General features: G+C 43.5%; 4 protein-coding genes across 5 annotated transcripts in view; 3 read left to right on the forward strand and 1 right to left on the reverse strand.

The window, feature by feature from the left end:
• Positions 1 to 76: 76 nt before the first annotated feature.
• Positions 77 to 6,360, forward strand: dnajc3b (DnaJ (Hsp40) homolog, subfamily C, member 3b). The gene is made up of 12 exons (XM_071518292.1): positions 77 to 564; positions 1,485 to 1,595; positions 1,979 to 2,103; positions 2,276 to 2,350; positions 3,021 to 3,164; positions 3,401 to 3,582; positions 3,806 to 3,925; positions 4,340 to 4,445; positions 4,919 to 5,039; positions 5,271 to 5,403; positions 5,728 to 5,876; positions 6,207 to 6,360. Exons 1-12 carry the CDS (start codon positions 480 to 482, stop codon positions 6,356 to 6,358), a joined length of 1,503 nt encoding a protein of 500 aa, XP_071374393.1. The 5' UTR covers positions 77 to 479; the 3' UTR covers positions 6,359 to 6,360.
• Positions 6,361 to 6,404: 44 nt separating this feature from the next.
• naa38 (N-alpha-acetyltransferase 38, NatC auxiliary subunit) lies at positions 6,405 to 10,906 on the reverse strand. Of its 2 annotated transcripts, none has more exons than XM_071518294.1 (3): positions 10,830 to 10,886; positions 10,203 to 10,347; positions 6,405 to 9,182 (listed from the first exon to the last, which is right to left on the reverse strand). In XM_071518294.1, exons 1-3 carry the CDS (start codon positions 10,866 to 10,868, stop codon positions 9,058 to 9,060), a joined length of 309 nt encoding a protein of 102 aa, XP_071374395.1. In that variant the 5' UTR covers positions 10,869 to 10,886; the 3' UTR covers positions 6,405 to 9,057. The 2 variants fall into 2 exon arrangements, with proteins under 2 accessions (XP_071374395.1, XP_071374394.1); XM_071518293.1 differs by having other exon boundaries at positions 8,527 to 9,182; positions 10,203 to 10,377; positions 10,830 to 10,906.
• A 351-nt stretch (positions 10,907 to 11,257) lies between these two features.
• cyb5d1 (cytochrome b5 domain containing 1) lies at positions 11,258 to 15,442 on the forward strand. Its single transcript, XM_071518312.1, has 4 exons — positions 11,258 to 11,378; positions 11,467 to 11,543; positions 11,645 to 11,863; positions 15,098 to 15,442. The coding sequence occupies exons 1-4, from the start codon at positions 11,258 to 11,260 to the stop codon at positions 15,326 to 15,328; spliced, it is 648 nt and encodes a 215-aa protein (XP_071374413.1). The 3' UTR covers positions 15,329 to 15,442.
• A 1,420-nt stretch (positions 15,443 to 16,862) lies between these two features.
• The window catches only part of chd3 (chromodomain helicase DNA binding protein 3), a 43,295-nt gene continuing 42,000 nt past the window's right edge, over positions 16,863 to 18,157 (forward strand). The window contains exon 1 of the mRNA XM_071518257.1: positions 16,863 to 17,106. Coding sequence (XP_071374358.1) covers positions 16,944 to 17,106 — 163 coding nt within the window. The 5' untranslated portion in view covers positions 16,863 to 16,943. The remainder of the gene's footprint in view (positions 17,107 to 18,157) is intronic.

Consider the following 18,157-nt stretch of genomic DNA (forward strand, 5'->3'; position numbering starts at 1 on the left):
CCACGTTTCTAGGCGAACGCGGATGTGCGCTGCGTGGACCAACCACCGCAATGTAGGGCAGAGAGGGAGGAGCGGACGGAGCGAGACACACAGGGAAGTTTAGTTCACAGAGCGTACAGTCATCAGCTGTTGAACTTATTCACTATCATGTCACGTTCAGGTATCTAGAGCGATGTTTTAAAGTCAACTAAAAGTCCAACGCATCCCCCGTTTAGAGAGAAATTGCGCCGCAAAACCGTGAAGATTTTGGGAAGGAACTTTTCTGCGGCGTTTCACATTTCCACCCGGAACACTTTCAGGCTAGGACCGTAAATATACCAATCGTAGCTCCACATCCACAGAGGCTTCGGCAGTGGGGGAAACGATGAGGAATTAATGACGAATATCACAGCTTCAATGACACAAAACGATCTTTTCACAAGGATAATTGCAGAAACGTGAAGTACCGACACAGGCGACAAGTGCGACTTATTGTAGCGATGGAGCCGAGTCGGCGGAAAGGAGTCAGCGGTGTCCTGTTTTCCCTGTCACTGCTGTGTGTCATCCTAGACCTCCAGCTGGATGGTAAGACTATCCTCTGTATTCATCATCTAACGAACAACTGAAAAGCTGTCAAACATGAAGCTAACTTGTTTTAAGTTGCAAGTTAAAAGCAGGAAGTCTTCAAAAAGCTACTTTGCCACGGGAGGTTACCTAGCCAACATTTATGCCCCGCCCCTCCCTGAAGGTACACAAAATAAGAGCTACTGCAACCTTATTGAAGTATGATATAGGCTAGTAGCATCAAAATAGACTTTACTGTGAACCCCACTCTAGTTGGTCTGTGGGACTCTATTCTGAGGCCAAGGTTGCTCTACTGACTTTGTTTATGTTTTGGTTTACTGGATTTAAGACTTTTTTCACTCACAAACTGGTGGAATTTGGTAGGGCCTGGCAGCTTGTGACAGCTGCTTATCAATTTTAAATGTATGTATAAACTGTAAATGGATGTAACTACTTGAGTTTGTATTATCAGTAAAGGCTGGAGCCACATGGGCCTGTATACTGAGTTACAGTGGGATCTTAAAGTTGTAAAGACATTAATCCAAGTCTGTGTGTACATACCCACAATTAACTCGCCAAAAAATCCAGCATGGAGTTTCAAACAAAATCCAACATCACATCTTTAAAAATCCCTCCTACTCTCTCTTTAGCTCGTATTTTACTTATTTTCCTAGCACTTCTCTCTTATGTTCATTGTCAGGAATTTTGCTGATCTAGGAATTTCAGCTCATTCTACTGTTGCACTCATTGTAACTTGCTCTTCTCCAAATGCCTAAAATGTAAATACAAACACTCTAATACAAGTTGACTTTGCGCAGTTTGCACATACAGACTGACTAAACTAAGCCGCAACATGGTCTGCTTCTGTCATTTTGTAGGGCAGGGTCATTTTGCCAGTTGATGTATTTCTAGCGAGCTTCAAGCACCGTTTTATGTTTCAGGTGTCTTAGGGGCGACCCATGTGGAGATCGAGCACCACTTGGAGATGGGCCGCAAACTTTTGGCGGCCGGTCAACTGGCTGAAGCCCTGTCCCACTACCACTCTGCTGTGGGTAAGGTTACACACACACACACACACACACATACACGCACACTCACCGTTGGTTGATTTTAAGTCTGTTCTTCTGCTCTAATGCATGTCATTCTTTCCCATACATATGGCAGAAATCATTCTTTCAGTCTTTATTCTTCACAGTGTACACAGGGGAGGAAATGTTTAGTGATGAATTTAACACCTGACATTCATTTTTGTCTCTCTCTTTATCTCTAAAACCTCCATCCAGATGCAACAGATGCATTCTGATCCCCTCAGCCATAAAATCTGACAATAAGCATGTTAATATCAGGACATTAGTAGTTTGAAATCTGTATTTCATATTGAACACTTTGACTTTGAAGAGAAATTCAGTTTACAGTATCCTTTGACATCTTCCAGAGGGGGACTCTAAGAACTACCTGACCTACTACAAGAGAGCTGCGGTGTTCCTGGCCATGGGAAAGTCCAAGTCCGCCCTGCCAGACCTGACCAAGGCCATCCAGCTCAAGCCTGACTTCCTGGCTGTAGGTTCACATGACCACTTTCAGAAACCTTGCATTTGTTTGGCGAAGAATATAGTATTCTGTTTCCTTATTTTTTTGTCCATGTGTTAATCACTTTTCTCTCTGTCTCTTGGGCTCTCTTTCCATCTCTCTCCCTCTCCCATCCCATCTCTCCATTTCCCTGTATATGCAGGCCAGGTTGCAGAGAGGGAATATCCTCTTAAAGCAGGGCAACACTCAAGAGGCCAGGGAGGACTTTGAAGCAGTGGTGAGTTTAATGACATGCTAGCATCTTACCAACCTGAATCACGGCTTCTGTCAGTCAATGTTCTCCCTGTTCTACTACTTGCTTGTATAAAGGGCTGGGCGATAATTCAATATTGTTGTTTATCGTATTTAAGTGGTATCATATGGTGATGATATGGTGATTTTTGGGATATCGTGACACACAATTCTGCTGTCTAAATTGACGATAAGAAGCAAATCTTATTTAAAAACCCTGACAAAAAGAGGTATGAAACATTTCAAGGAATATTATTTGAAAATTTCAGTTTTGTTTGACAATCACACCTAGCATTACCATTAATTTGATTATTTAACGTGATTTTGCATAAATGAGCTACATTGAGATGTATATCGAAAAAAACCCTTATGATTATCGTGACATTGATTTCAACCCAGCCCTACTTGTATATGGACCAAGATCATTTGTTATTACCATATTTTATAGATTGGTGAAACTAGCGATGAATAGGAGCATACTGTGTAAACAAGTAATAATCAAACACCTACACAGGGAGTAAACATGGCTTTCTGGGAAGCTAGTAGTGTTTCTATTACACATGCATTGTAAAATAAACAGCAAGTATGACTAATGCATGTTGCTAAAGGAGGGATTCTTTCTAAACCATAGCCCGTTGTTTTTGTCCCTTCTTCAGCTGCAGCGCTCCCCAGACCAGGAGGAGGCGCAGGACCAGCTGATGAGGGCGAACGAGCTGGAGGAGCTGCAGGAGGAGGCCCACGGCGCGCACCATCGAGGGGACTACAGCACCACCATCACCATGCTGGAGCGAGTCATAGAGGTACACGTCAGCTCTGCTGTAGGGCCTACTGATAGGGCCTGGAGGTGGAGGTTGGGTTTGCTCCACTGTAGAGCCCCGGAGGCAGGGTGTAGCTTTGGAAGCAGAGGTTTGCTTGTCAAAGCGAACATTTTGTCTGTGGTTTTGAGCCTAAATATGGAGCTAGGACTTAATGATCCCGGGCATGCAGCCTGTGTGTGTCTATACATTCTTAAGAAAACGTCGGCATCTTTCTCCAGATCTCCCCCTGGGACCCTGAGTCACGGGAGCTTCGCGCAGAATGTTACATCCGACTGGGGGATCCACAGAAGGCCATCCAGGACCTTACCCCAACCACAAGACTACGCAACGACAACCGCGCCGCCTTCCTGAAGCTCAGCATGCTGCACTACAGCCTCGGAGAACACCACGAGTCTCTCAAGTGAGCTGGCTTACTCGGATAAACAAACTACCCCCGGTTGCTTGGCAAAGTCATGCAAATTAAGCTGATTTACATCTTGAGAGCAGTCTTGGTGTTCAGAATTTGTTTTATGTTGTTGATTTTGTAATTCTTTGTGCTGGGGCAGTTGTTGCTCAGTCTAAATGTACTTCTCTCCCTTCCTCCCTTCTTCCATCCCTCTATCTATCCGTCCTTCTCTGTGTAGTCACATCCGAGAGTGTCTGAAGCTGGACCAGGATGACAAGGAGTGTTTCAGCCACTACAAGCAGGTGAAGAAGCTCAGCAAGCAGCTGGACTCAGCAGAGGACCTCATCCAGGAGGAGAGGTCAGTACCGCTGCGAAGTCTGTGGCTCCTGTGGCATTTACCCACATACCCTGTGGCATGTGGTGCACTTTTCCCTCATACATTAAGATCCTCCTGTGACAACTCGCATATTATGTTTGTACATATTTGCAAGATTTTGGCCTCAAAATATGATATGGGCCTGTTTGAAAATTAAAATTTGGACCACTTAGAATCCTTTTGATATAACTTGGCAGACACTAGTGCAGCCTCAAAAGTGAAAACAACCCTTGGGGCGTCCTGGTGAATCTATGGGTTAAGGTGCTTACCTTTAAAACGTTACAGATTCAAATAGTATTTCATGTTCAGCTTCCATATTACCCAGCTCTGGCATTGGCACGTATATGTTCTGGATTAACTGCAATCATTTGCTGTATTTTGACTCTCTACAATCAGGTATCAGGAGGCCATTGATAAGTATGAATCAGTAATGAAGACGGAGCCTACGGTCCCATACTACACCAACCTGGCCAAGGAGAGGATCTGCTTCTGCCTTGTCAAGGTGAGAGGAGTGATAAAAATTGGTTGTATATCTGCAGCTCTGGAGTGGGACGTCTAGCTAAGTAACGGGCAATTGGTGGCTCAATTATTGCTCACATAATGGTTCTGAAATTATTTATTAGGCTGTTAACAGCCCACTCTGTCATAAATGGTGAAAGACACACTGTAATTGTAATACAGAAGATGTGAAGCTGCCAGATATTGGGAATCTTTTGGTACCATACGTATGAATAAATTGCATTAAATAGCTATTCAGTTAGTTAAAGGTTTATAGCACCATATGAGCTAACAATTTTCAAAATAGTGCAGGACACTCAACTACAGGTCTAAATCTAGGTGGTTAATATGGTTAATAATGAGTTAAATTGTTACCTATATCAACAATAATGGGTTTTCAGGTTTTCTGGCTGCTGCGACTAAGGACTTTGTTTTTCTCCCATGCCTTCTCATCCTTCTGTTTTTTGGCCATTCCAGATCAAGAGTGCTCACGAGGCGATAGACGTGTGTTCAGAGGCGCACCAGAGAGACCCCCGCAACGCCAACGTCCTGCGAGACCGAGCCGAGGCTTACATCCTCAACCAGGACTATGAGAAAGGTAATAGCTCAACGACACTGAACTAGACCGCGTTTCCCAAAACCATCTTTGTGCTAATATCATTTTAAGCCCTATTCGCTATATATACATTTGTTATTCCAGATCAACAATAAATTATAGCTAAGAGCACAAAAACTTAGTCCAAGTGATGCATTTTTACAGGTTGGATCTTTCTCATTCATTGATTTTTTATCTTTAACTGTATTCTCTCTTGAACTTCACCCTCTGCAGCGGTGGAGGACTACCAAGAAGCGAGAGAGTTTGACGCCGACAGCAACGAGATTAGAGAAGGGCTGGAACGGGCGCAGAAGCTGCTCAAAATCTCCCGCAAGAGGGACTACTATAAGATCCTCGGTGTCAACAGGTAACCATTTCCACTGTTAAAAATCCCTAGCATAGCATAAATAAAATCCTACACCTATCTCAGAAGTAATAATGTTGTATATTTACTTCCTCCGGACTGATATCAAACTCCCGTTCCATCCCATAAGGTTTATTCCCAAAACTGTACGCTCACTCGCTCCCCTTCATAGATTCAATACAGTTTCCTGAGCATTAGATAACAACCTGCAGATTAAATCCTGCACATTGACTCAGATCTGTAAAGGTAAAGTGAGAGAGTGCTCCTGGACTTTACTGGCCAGAACACACCTGCTTACTCCCTCCAACTTGTGCTGTTTCCCCTCAGGAGCGCCAACAAGCAGGAGATCATCAAGGCGTACAGGAAGCTGGCGCAGCAGTGGCACCCGGACAACTTCCAGTCTGAGGCGGACAAGAAGGAGGCAGAGAAGAAGTTTATCGACATCGCGTCGGCTAAAGAGGTCCTCACCGACCCAGGTCTGCAACTCAGTCGGTTATACACCTGATAACTAGTGCATTTACATTTTAGGAATTTAGCTGACACTCTTATACAGAGTTTGTTCTCCAGTCTTTCTTGAAAAAGAGATCAAAATCCCCCCCAAAATATCTCTGTATACAGTATGAAGTGATGGAACCACTGTGAAAAGTCTCAGTATATATGCAGTATGTTTCAATGAGAGGGATATGGGAAACTGAAGAAAATATATGGGAATTTACAGGAATACACATGATATGCAAATGTGGAGAGCAGTGATTCGGCTTTAACTGGCTTATTTTGTTCCCCTGTCCTTCCGTTCCTCTTTCCAGAAATGAGGCAGAAGTTCGACGCGGGTGAGGATCCTCTGGACCCGGAGAGCCAGCAGGGCGGGGGCGGCGGACAGGGCGGACACGGCTGGCCTTTCCACTTCAACCCCTTCGAGTCCGGCGGCAACTTCCACTTCAAGTTCCACTACAACTAGAGAGCGGGACTTTAGGAACACCAGGGGACGGGGGGGACTGTTTTTTTTTCTGGGACGGAGGATCGGAGGACGGGAGGAACTTCTGGAGTCTCCTCAAAGCTTGTGCTTCAGCTTGGATGTGTACGAGTTTTGTGGGTTAATTTTAACCTTGATGATTTGACTTTTTAATGCGATGTCTGTGCAGCGGTGGCTTGAGCTGTACAGAGGGGGAAAAACCTGACTTTTTTTTACCACAGAAACAATGGAACTTACAACGGTTACTGTTGGATTCATTTGTCGCCATGGTTACTGAGACTGTAAAATGAAGTCCTGCATCAATGCTTCAGTCCTTCGGAATGGCAAGGTGGTGGTTGAAAGCAGTCGTTTTGGCGCATTTTCTGTTTTTTTTGGTTTTTTTTGGGGATGTCTGGTCTTACTCCTTATTTCTTTCTTTGTGCCATTCTTTGACCTTTTACCAAGGGACTCCTTTTTAATGCAGTAGCTCTTTCTGTTTGGTTTGAAAATTACATAGGAGGGTTGTCGGTGTGTTGTCAGTTGGTTTCTGCTCGCAGTATTCTTTAAAGTCGGAATCCTAAAATGGAAATTACATGTTTTCCTGTGCTCACTCTACATTTGTGACAACTATGTAAAACTCTCTCTATGCTAGAGAAATAACTCTGATCTGTAATGACATCTAGAGACACTTTCTTGAGCTTCTCCATTAACATTAAATAGGAGAGAGACTTTAGGAGACTGACACACTACATGATTGTCTTGTGAAATGTGCCCATTTTCTGATACCAGAACCTTTTAGCACTATGAAATGAAACTCGTGGGTGTGGAGGTTTTGAAATTCTATGAATTTCAAGTCACTGTAGCCACTCCTGGATGTGTTGTTTGATTTTGTTACAAATTACTCTTGGTTCCCTGGCTTCTAGCCTTCAGAGACATGTTCGTTTTCAGGAGTATTTAGTGAGCTAGCTGTCTAATTGGAATAATGTGTGAATTCTGTATTTGGGTGCGTTTTCCCTTTAATGATTAATCGGACGAGAGCAGACAGACTTGAAGAATATTTTTGTGGGCAAATATTACATTTTCAATAGGTTATATTTCCAACTGCAAAAAAATGAAGACTTGGTTAACACTCCCAATACAAAACAGTTAACTGAAAAAAAACTTGAAGTTGTAGTACTGTCATCTTTCCCTTGTCACTTGTTTCAAAGCCCGTCTTTGAAAACTTGCACTTTTCTCCTTTGTTTGAAGAACCACTCCACTTTTGTTCCGCTCCTGAAATGTTACTGAGGGTGTTTCCTAGCTTTTTAAAACCTTTCCAAGGACTCTCCACAAACCAAGTGTCACTTTAGTGGCGATCCTGGAGCCTCATTTATAGAAATATGATCAAATTGCATCACAGAAATGTGCACAGAAATCCATGTTAAACTGTTATACTGAACCTGTCATTAAAAAGCCTCTAGTTGAAGTTATGTGACAGTTAGGGGTAACTATTCTCACTAGGTTTATTTTACTGGAATAAGTATTTATACTAATTAATTTGAAACATACAAAAACAAAGGCTCACTGGCAAGTACTTAAGAACATTTGTAATGCAGGTCAATGCAACTTTTTCATGTGTTCAGACTGCTGAGGCACATATCATTATAGATGAAAGGTGTTTGTATAATATTAGTCCATCAGACTAAAAGATCATGCCAAGGTACAATTTGAAAACTGATCAAGTTGGGGATGAAATCCAAGTGCAACTTTATAAATGAGGCTTCAGTTTCACTGCCACACAAGACATTACAGTATAAACATGAATGAAGAGGATGCTCTTTTGAAGAGGATCTCTCACTTTTCGATCACAAATTAAGTTATTTCATCAATAATGGTTCACCTATTATAAGTTCAACCTAATTTCAAGGATATGTAACTGTACATGCTTTGAATCCTAGTCACTGCTTGACTGTTTGAACTGAATGTGACAAATCCTTTGTATTTAAATCGACTGCCTGGGACGGGTTTATTCCTTGGTTTCTTTTTAGGGTTTTCTGGTTTTTAGTTGCATCAGTTTTTATGTTGCCAAACTGAGTCAGCTGACATGCTCAAACATGTATTAAAATATTGAAACAAGCCAAATTTGTCCTCATTTCTTGATTCTTGATAATGCATAATAACAATGGTAAACAGTGACTCATTACACAAACCGTCCGTCTTGATCACCGTGTTGCACCTGGCACGTTCATATACACAACAGTTAAAAATGAGCCTAAGCAATAATTGCAATCTATTCTCAATGTTATTCCTATTTGACAGTGATAGTTATACAAAAAGCCTCAAATACAGCGATTTATTTCAAAATATTATGAAACAAAGACACTTTTGCACTGAAACTCAAATTTCCACCCACACTTATCTGCCGTTTGGGAACAGCCCATGCCTTCTGTCACACACACCTTTTAACATACCAACATGACACACACACAGACATTTAAACACATGCTGCACTGTCCAGCTGTCACTGCAAATGATCATTTCTTCACGTGTAGGGGGACGGCTAAACCCAGAGCACTGACACAGGAGTTCTGCATCTTTGTATGCGAAGTGACAGATTAAATCCCCCGATCAAGACGTCCGTTCTCCTTTGGGCTCGGCCTCAGCCGCAGAGTTAGCTCTATGGCAGCCAGTCACGCTGCATGCTAGTCCTCCAGGCAGGGAGTGGGTCAGTGGCTTGCTCCAAAGCCCTGTGTGTCATCCAGACTGTCTGCCTCCACCTCGATGGACACCACATGGTGGCCGGGGATCATGGCCAGGCCCAGCACTCTGGGTTCACCCTGGGAGAACATGTCTGGAGACAAAACGACACAAGAACACTATCAGAGTCACTTAAACGCATACATGTGTGATAAAGTGTTTGCTCAGTGATAGGGGTCCCACCACTGCTCCTAACACTCGCTGTACAGTGGACACAGTGTTGTAAGATTTTGAGCAGGACCCAGTTTCCCAACAGCATCTTAGCACAAAGATCCTCTTTGTCGATCAGATTACAATGCAACAAAGAAGAACTCAGAAAACACACCTTTGGGAAACCCAGCCCAGACTCTAGATGTATCATATCTTAAAATCTGGGTGCTGATCTGAGACCAGTTTGCCTTGTTATTCATACTGAGGCCTATCTCGTCACGTGACCTGACCAGCACTTCTAAATCATAGCTCCCATATTTTCCATATGTTGCGATTAGTGTTTCACACTAAGATTTTTGTTATTTAGGGCTTTAACATGCATCGCAACAACAATTAGCGGTATCAACATTGATGTGAAAACAAATTTCATGCAGTTTAAAACCACTTTATGATGCATACTTTTTTACAAACTTGAGTAGAAAAGGATTATTTTAGTAGATAATATGAACTAGGATTGGTTAATGCAAGTGTCCCCTGATTTTAGGGTTTACTGTGATCTTATTCAAATTATTGATTCTTCCAAATACCAAAGCCGTCCAGAGGAACCTCAAATCATTTGACTTTAAGAAACATCCCTGATGAATACTCTCCTATGGGTGGTTTATGGCAGTTTTAATTTTAGTGACTACTGTGCTGTTGCTGTGATCAGAAGAGTTTGAAAACATGTTGAAAAAGTTGAGGCTGAGGTCAGGATTCCACTTAAGCAACAAGTCATGCTTTTCACTCGAGTCCTGGTGAATGTGTTGCTGACTTTTTCACCTTTGACTTTCTAATGATTTTTTTTTAGATGCAATTTAGTGTTTTATTCATATTTAGTTTATTCAGATTATGCAGCAGTAAATCCCTACCTCATCCTTGCACACTGCTTTCCCAGGACTGCTGGGTCACCTCTGTCTGCACCTACCTGTGGATTTGAGGAACTCCTGGGCTGAGCCGAGGATGACGTTGCAGTCCCGATCTGTGCAGAGGAAAAGTCCCACCAGCGTCCGTCCATCTGTCATCCGGATCCTCATGTTCTTGTTCAGCAGCCCCTCTAGCTTCTGCCTGGCCTGGGACGATGACGACAGGTCAGTCTGGTCCTTGGGGAGGACGGAGAGGTTAACAGCCTCATTGCTAATTATACCCAAATTTGACAAATCTGCGCCCCCGCCTGGCTATGTTTGACTGGTCTTTTCAGATAAAAAGGTCTATAGATAACGTTAGGTGAAGAAAATACATAGTGTAAGGAGAAGAACCGTGGGCGCTGCTTCTACCAAGATAGTTACCTAGTACTCTAACCCCAATTGTAGACCATAACATTAAGTAGATGGCTAATGTATGCGAGAGTTAGTAATCCTAAATAGTTTTAACGGGTGACAGATCAGTTAAATATAGTTAGCTAGCGTTAGCCGCCGGCTAACGTCACCACAGCAGCCATGCCAATGAAATTTGCTGCAAATCACCAATACACCTTTTCTTCTCTGCCATGACACGTCAAATAATGTATACCGTACAGTAAAACACTTCAGTGTTTGAAGAAAGTAATACATACATGGGTCGATGGACCATTTTCTTCTATCATTGTTGCCATTCCCCTTTTCTTCTCCTTCATTTGCCAACGGAGGAATTTCCCTGACGGACCAGCTAAACCGGAAACTCACTCGGCATGAATTCGTAGTCTATTCTTCATTTTTGTTTTTACTAAAGCATACACAATAAATAAGTTGAAGAATACACATAACATATTTTGAGCGGAAATAAACTTAAAAAAAAAGAAGAAAAAAAAGAAAAGTTTGTTTGACAGACGCCGTTATGGTTGCCACAGTAACAAGACTAACTGTTTATGGACGTTGTTGTAACGCTGGACAACATTACAATGTAACGAGAGAGTGAAACTAGATGTTTTGTCTACTTTATAAGTCATTAAAGGTGTCATATTTCTCTGTTTTGGACGGAACATACAGGCGGCAGATGTAAGTCATGCCGAGACCAAAGTATTTCACTCCCAGCGAAGTGTCTGCTCACAATACCATCGATGACTTGTGGGTGTCACTCTTGGGCAAGGTGTGTGACCTGACGCCGTTGATGAACGAATACAAAGGTGAGTATCAACCATGCAACAAACCTCAGTTCAGCGACAGTGTATTTTACAGTTTTTTATTTTAGTATTACAAACTTTTCTCTCTTAGGTGATGTTCTCCTGTTGCCCATCATCGAGTGTGCAGGAAAGGACATCAGCCACTGGTTTGACCCTAAAACCAAAGATGTGAGTAGTAACCTAAAAGGCCAAAAGAATAAATCAGTGAACATCTCTAGCTTTTGCTCCCTATTTACCCACTTTGTGTTTTTGATTTCCTCATTCCTCAGATCCTGACCCATGTTGACCCCCTGACCTGCTGTGTGAAGTACTACACCCCCCGGGGACGCTTTGTGCACGTGCCCCCTCCCTGCCCTCGCACCGACTGGGCCAACGACTTCGGCCGGCCCTGGTGGAGGGACACCCAGTACGAGGTGGGACTGCTCTCTGCTAAGACCAGGTGGATACGCATCATCAACACCCTGACATCGCAGGAGCAGCGGCTAGAGGTGAACTATCTACTAAAAAAGCATTTTCCAGTATCTTAGCTCTCGATGTGCATGTGAACGGCAAACATACCTGTAAAACCCCAAGATGTCAATGTTTTTGAGGCTGTTTGGGATAGTGTTTACACTGCCCACAATCCTTGTAATAGTGATCTTGTAGAACCAATTGTTTTATATTGATTATTTATTGATTATTTGACGTAATAACTAGGGGGTCAAATAGCTGATTCTACTGCATTTTGAGTTCACACCAACACAAGTGTCTCTCTTACACATTCATGTTGCCTTCTACTGTTTACTTGCTGGTGCATTGAGCTGTCACTATTAATAGGCTTTTAATATTCCACACATGACCTCTGTATTTAACATGCATAATGAATAATATGGTAGAAGAACCTAGATGCGTAGAGTTTTAGCCAAGCATGTCCATATGTTGGTTGAAAGACGTAGAAGATTCTCTATACTATAAATAATGGCAGCAGTATTGCTAAATGGGGTGAGCATGCCGTAGTTTATAGTTTTGCTATTTGTCAACAAAAATTAGTCTGATAGTTGGATGTTCTCTTTAACTTCAGGGAATGCACAATAGTTGGCAAACAGTTAATTTCTGCTCAGCAGGAATCATCCCACTGTCTTTCCCTGACTTTGGGTATGTTCTTCCGAAAAATTTTCCATGGGACCATCTCTTAACACTCTGAACAGAAATAGAATAGAATAGAATAGAACTTTATAGTCCTCCGCAGTGTAAATGTGCCTTTGGCTTAGGTTGGTTAAAATGTGACACAGTACAATAAATAAAATACAATACAATACAATACAACACAACACACATAAACAATAGACATAGCCACTAATATCAAAACATGTGAGCAATGAAGAAGAATGGAGTTAGTAGTTCAGTAGGGTGATTGCATTTGGGATGAAGGAGCTTTCTTGGACATTCTTGGTTGCTCTTACAACTCTATACCAGGTTATATAGTGGGTTTTCCTAACTGGAAGAGAAGTTTAGTTTGTGTACCTACTGTACCAGGTGGTGGGTTTTGTGCAGATATTGGGGGGGGGGGGCTTTCTGAGAGCAGACGAAAGCATTTTGAAGCAAATGAAAGACTGCTGCAGCTCATTCAGAAGCTCCAAAGCCTCTAAGGGAGGAAAAACCACAAGTGGAACCCATTAACCGACTTGTGCAAGAGAAAACACAGAAGACTTTCACTTCATACTTTCACTTAAAACACTTAGTTGTGTTGTGTAAAATGTTACTATAAGGGAAAAGGACTTGACCAGAACTACGCAAAAACACACTTAACATATGAATGTGAAGCTCCTCTAACTTTCCCCTCATATCCCGCTGCTGCATGAATGGTTTTCACCCATCATCCGCTCAGTGGGCTGCCACCGCTCAGACAGCGCAGCTCTGAATGGAGCACAGGTGCCGGTGTCTTCCTCTGTGTGTCACACTGCATAAAATCTGGGTTAGCTAGCGTGCAGCACCCAGGGGAGGCGCTTTCCCCTCTCATCCTCGACATGAGTCCCTGCCAAACGGACACAGCGGGGGGTGGGGGGGTGAGGGGGGTGGGTGTTGGGGGGTGGGGCGAGCGAGCGGCGGCACAGTAGTGCAGTGTGTCAGGGCCTGCGGCGTACCAGGGACTCCTGGCTGGGTTTGTGTCGTCGCACCGCACCGGGAGACAGATGCACACGCACGAGCATAGAAATACACATGTGGGTGCTGCGGGTGAGGGTGTGCACGAGTGTGAGCATATACACACACAGAGCAAAGATGTTGCAACACACACACACACACACACACACAGTGAGCTCCTCCGCCAGGCGCCCTATCTGGCAACAGCAGTCTCCTCGGCGGCCAGAGGCTTCGTGGGGGGGGGGGGGGCTCCAGTCACACACTTACACTGCACAGATACAAACGCACACATGCAGCATTCACTGGCAAACACGCATCCATGCTGTACACACACACCACACACACACGCACACACACACACACACACATCTCCTCCCCCTTTGTCTTGCATTGCCCTCTCTCTTTCTTGGCAAGTGCTGCCCGTTGGATCAGGCACATTCCCTTCTTGTCATCTGTGGACATTGGAAGCCAAGCTGGAGTGGTTCAAGCACCTGTTGCAGCAGTCGAGTGCGCAGAGAGGAGGAGTCGTAATTGAAATGCTTGTTTACGTGCCATCCATTTATCAGTGTTAAAGCTTCAAGATGACAAGAGCTCCATATATACTGTAGACAGAATGCGGCAGGTGGGAGGGTGGGGCTCTCACCTTCTGTCACATGCTTGTCACTTGTGTCTTTCCCGTCTCTCGTCAAATGAAGCAGAAATACCAGGGATGGGACGATGTATCGAAATTCGATACATCGCAATACAAAAATGTGACAATAGACAGAAGAATGAATCACAATATTAGCTCAATTTTACTCTGTTGTAGTAATCACAAATGAGACACTTGACCATCACAATTTCACAAGCTCTCCATCAAAATTATATTATTTGCACTTTGTAATGACCTTTTTTCAAATTGTTGTTTACATTCTAGCAAGCCAATGCCATCGCTAGAAAGATTTGTGGCGCAGAAATAAACATAATTCTGCACAGCTAGACTTTGATGCCATTGAAATTTTATTTATTGCATTGTATCGTGGTTTTATTGAATCGTGAACCCCATATCGCGTATTGAATCGTATCGTGAGATGAGCAGATTGTCCCATCCCTAAGAAATACCATAAAACCTTGCATGCAGTCAATGAACTTGCACCACCAGTCTCGAATATCAGTATGGCTCCCCCTGTTGAAACATTGTTGCCTGGCGACCGGCTCTGTTTATGCATTTATTTCATTGAAGACATTTACTCTCTCAAATGAATTGATTGTGCTATTGATGCGATGACTGACATGACAGCTAAACATGAGTTTTATATACATATTCAGGCCGTAAAAAAATGTGCTTACATCTGTATTGTTTGTAAACCTTGAAGTAAAACTGACCTTAATTTTAGTTGCAGTAGATTTTTAACTTTAACAATAGCAAATAAATATGCAATGAGACCCATAATTTCAACAACCAAATTATTGAATGGGACTTTTTTTTTATTCCCTTTGACAGGAGATCTCCTTTTGCTGACTGGCAGATGTTTCTTGCTTTAGAAACATGGATTCACATTAGAGATTTGAGTTTTCTAGAACTCATTAACTCATTTTTTCCCCCCACACATTTCATTCAGGTGTGTTCGGAGGAGACACTGGATGAAATCCTGCAGCGGTATCTGCGCTACAACTCGCACGCCTCCAGCTACACCTGGAAGCACGGCGGAGTCTGCCTGGACATGAGCAAGACGCTGGGCGAGAACGGCGTGCGGGACGAGGACGAGGAGCTCTGCAGGAGCCGCATGGACCGTGACCTCTTCACCCCGTCCGTCTGCCTCCACTTCAACGACGACCTCACCGAGTTCTGACTCCCTGCTCGCATCTGATAGGTAGAGAGGAAGAGAATATATTAGAACAGGAGGGATGATTGGCACTTAGGTTATAGTGAGTTGACCAGAGATCCTGTTAGGGCTCCTATGATTAGAGGCTTTATTATACTTTGAAGAGTTATGCATATGGACCTGTGTGACACTGTAATGTGTGTTACATGCATAGAATATATTAAATGAGAAATATGAATAATATTGCATTGTGGTCACTGACTTATTCTGTTAAAGCATTTTTACTGAAGCATTTTTGCACTGCTGTTGCTCATCTGCCTGCTTTGTTCCCTCAAAGCATCTTGCTGTTTTTTTTATTTCTTTATTTTTTTTCAATAAAATTTACTGAGTGCAATAAAATGAAGGCCATGGAGGTTGTTAATATAAAGATAAGCTACATATGGCTCTTGACAGCAACACGTTGTTTTTATGTTTTCTGTACAAAATGTTCCAGAAACTCATTGGGATGCAGGTGTTGGAGCTCATTTTTCATTTTTTTCTTTCTTTCTTTTTTTTGCCCAGCGGTGCCACGATTTTTCTCCGTCTGACCCCCCGTTTTGTTATGAGGCTTGAATGTGAAAGGCAAATCAAAATTCCTTTTGTCAAAACAAAAGTGCCTTGAGCGCGAGGCGACTGAGGGCTGGCCGGGGTCTAGGGATTCCCATGGCCTTACTGCCATCCAGTTGACAGAGACTGTTGCTCGTGAGTGGCTGATACCACACTGGCTGTTCAGAATAAAGCTTCAGTTTGTTTTTACCATCTGCACTGGAAATAATGATTCACACTGAACTGTTTAACACGGTGATCTCTGACGGGGAAAATGTAGTTTGCATATCCTGAATTGTTTTTATCCCCACCACAAGTAGTTAATTTTTAAGCAATACAATCTGATGTAAGTCTGGGCATGGCTGCGGCAGATTTTCCCAACCCCCCTCTCTCAATCCCTCCCCAGCACTCACACACACGCACGCACGCACGCACGCACACACACACACGCACACACATACACACAACCCTCCTGCTCCAAAATAATTTTTATACAACGGTGGGGGCTCCGGAGAATATAAGGTGGCCATATTTGATAGATTTGTGTCGGGCTCTGCAATGCAGAAAGCGAGAGTTGTTGCGTGTGATCTTGCAAGTGACAGTGACACCAGGCAAGTCTGTCGGATTCGTGACTGATCCGGGGTGAGGGAGTGGGGAGGGGGGGGGGAGATGAGAAAGAAACAAACAAGTAACAATGTAACTTACATGCAGCCACACACCCCTTTTTCTTGTAACAATGTGTACGTTTTTAGGGAGGGAGGGGGCGAGCAGAGGGAGAAAGAGAGAGGGAGAGAGAGAGAGAGAGAAAGGAGGAGGGGGGTGCGTTCTGAAATAATATAGTCAGCCATTTTTTATGTAAGGGGATTTTTTCTTATTGGGGGGGTTGTTAAAAAATAAATATAAGAGGGCGGCCATCTTTGTTGCTCTGCCTAGTGTAAAATATTCCAAAACGCCCCCCACTTTTTTCTGTGCCGATTTGAATATTAAATAAATATCATATATTCGGGGAAGAATACGCTTTTTTGAATACAAGGACGGATCCAATGACAGGAATATAATGTCCTCTCCTCTCCGGTCCTGTGAGGAAGACGAGGGCATGGTGGTTAATTCCGAGGGAGGAGATTTTGATGAAGAAGAGGACGACGGAGACCTAGACGAGAACGCAAGCGACATAAACTCGCCGGCGGCGCCTCGGGAAACTGCAACACCAGCCGCGCCAGGTACAGTAGAGACTGGCGGAGAAGTCGGGAGCGCGCATACGAAATAAAAACACACTTACTCATACCAACATTTTGCGAAAAGGCATGCTAGAAGTAGCCTAATCCTGCAGCGTATGCCCCGTCTGCTACTATGCTTCTGTAGGTCCAGTTGTGTAGGTACAGTAGAGACCAGCGGAGCACTCGGGAGCGCGCGTACAAAATAGACACATACTTACTAGTCCAAATTTTTATGAAAAAGGCACATGCTACACCGCCTAAGTAGCCCATTCCCCAACTATTGCACCGATGTGTTGCCGTGCGCACAGTATTATTTTGGAGGTACAGCAGAGACTGGAGAGAGACGGGAGCGCGCATACAAAAAGAAACACACTTACAACTCCAATTTTTTGGATAAAAGGCATGAACACTATAGCAGCCCGTATCCGATCTGCTTCTATGTTGCTGCAGACCCATTTTTTGCACCCGCGTTCCTCCCCCGGACACATCCCAGCAAAGAGTTGAAATTCAACTTTAAACCAACTTGCCACGGAGGTTTTCGTTGCAATCCCAATTCTCCAACATGCAAAGCTCAAAGTTGATGCCTCTCAACGCTGCTTTGTTGTTTTTTTAATCCCTTTGACTGCTCCTAGACATGCATGACATGTAAATGATTTGAGGCTAAGTCTAATAAGGTCGCCCTGAAGGGTAAAAGCTCACGGCAGGACTGGCAGAAAACATGGACTCCCGGCCATCGGCTATATTTGATATCTCTCTCGGATCTAGAGAGGTGATGCGTTTTGCTGTGCGGGCATGAAAGCCGGATGATAGTGTGAAATTGTTGTGTGTGGCAGAAACTTCCCCCCTACCCCATTGTCGCCGTGACAGCGACGGTTCAGGATAGGACACGGCATGCTGCTCACTTTCTCTGGGACAGAAGGTGTGAGAGTGTTTTCCTCACTTTAGCCCCCTCTGGTAGCTTAGCCTAGCTGCTACTTAATTACCTTGAAAGCATAAACACTCGGCTTTCATTCTATATAGGCCTCCATGTCATGGGATGCTGTGTTTACTGGGC

The sequence above is a fragment of the Centroberyx affinis genome, unplaced genomic scaffold (assembly GCF_046629955.1).
Source record: "Centroberyx affinis isolate AG114_WGS23_722 - 3 ecotype Tasmania unplaced genomic scaffold, CSIRO-AGI_Caff_v1 ptg000562l_1, whole genome shotgun sequence".
Classification (NCBI taxonomy): Eukaryota; Metazoa; Chordata; class Actinopteri; order Beryciformes; family Berycidae; genus Centroberyx; species Centroberyx affinis.

Coding starts and splice junctions, on each gene's coding strand:
- naa38 (XM_071518293.1), bottom strand. CDS start 10,889: ATGAAGGAGAAGAAAAGGGGAATGGCAACAATGATAGAAGAAAATGGT. Junction 10,378..10,829: donor AAAATGGTCCATCGACCCAT/GTATGTATTACT, acceptor GTCCTCCCCAAG/GACCAGACTGACCTGTCGTC. Junction 9,183..10,202: donor GGAGTTCCTCAAATCCACAG/GTAGGTGCAGAC, acceptor TTTTGTCTCCAG/ACATGTTCTCCCAGGGTGAA.
- dnajc3b (XM_071518292.1), top strand. CDS start 480: ATGGAGCCGAGTCGGCGGAAAGGAGTCAGCGGTGTCCTGTTTTCCCTG. Junction 2,351..3,020: donor GGGAGGACTTTGAAGCAGTG/GTGAGTTTAATG, acceptor TCCCTTCTTCAG/CTGCAGCGCTCCCCAGACCA. Junction 3,165..3,400: donor TGCTGGAGCGAGTCATAGAG/GTACACGTCAGC, acceptor ATCTTTCTCCAG/ATCTCCCCCTGGGACCCTGA.
- cyb5d1 (XM_071518312.1), top strand. CDS start 11,258: ATGCCGAGACCAAAGTATTTCACTCCCAGCGAAGTGTCTGCTCACAAT. Junction 11,544..11,644: donor TTGACCCTAAAACCAAAGAT/GTGAGTAGTAAC, acceptor CTCATTCCTCAG/ATCCTGACCCATGTTGACCC. Junction 11,864..15,097: donor CGCAGGAGCAGCGGCTAGAG/GTGAACTATCTA, acceptor CATTTCATTCAG/GTGTGTTCGGAGGAGACACT.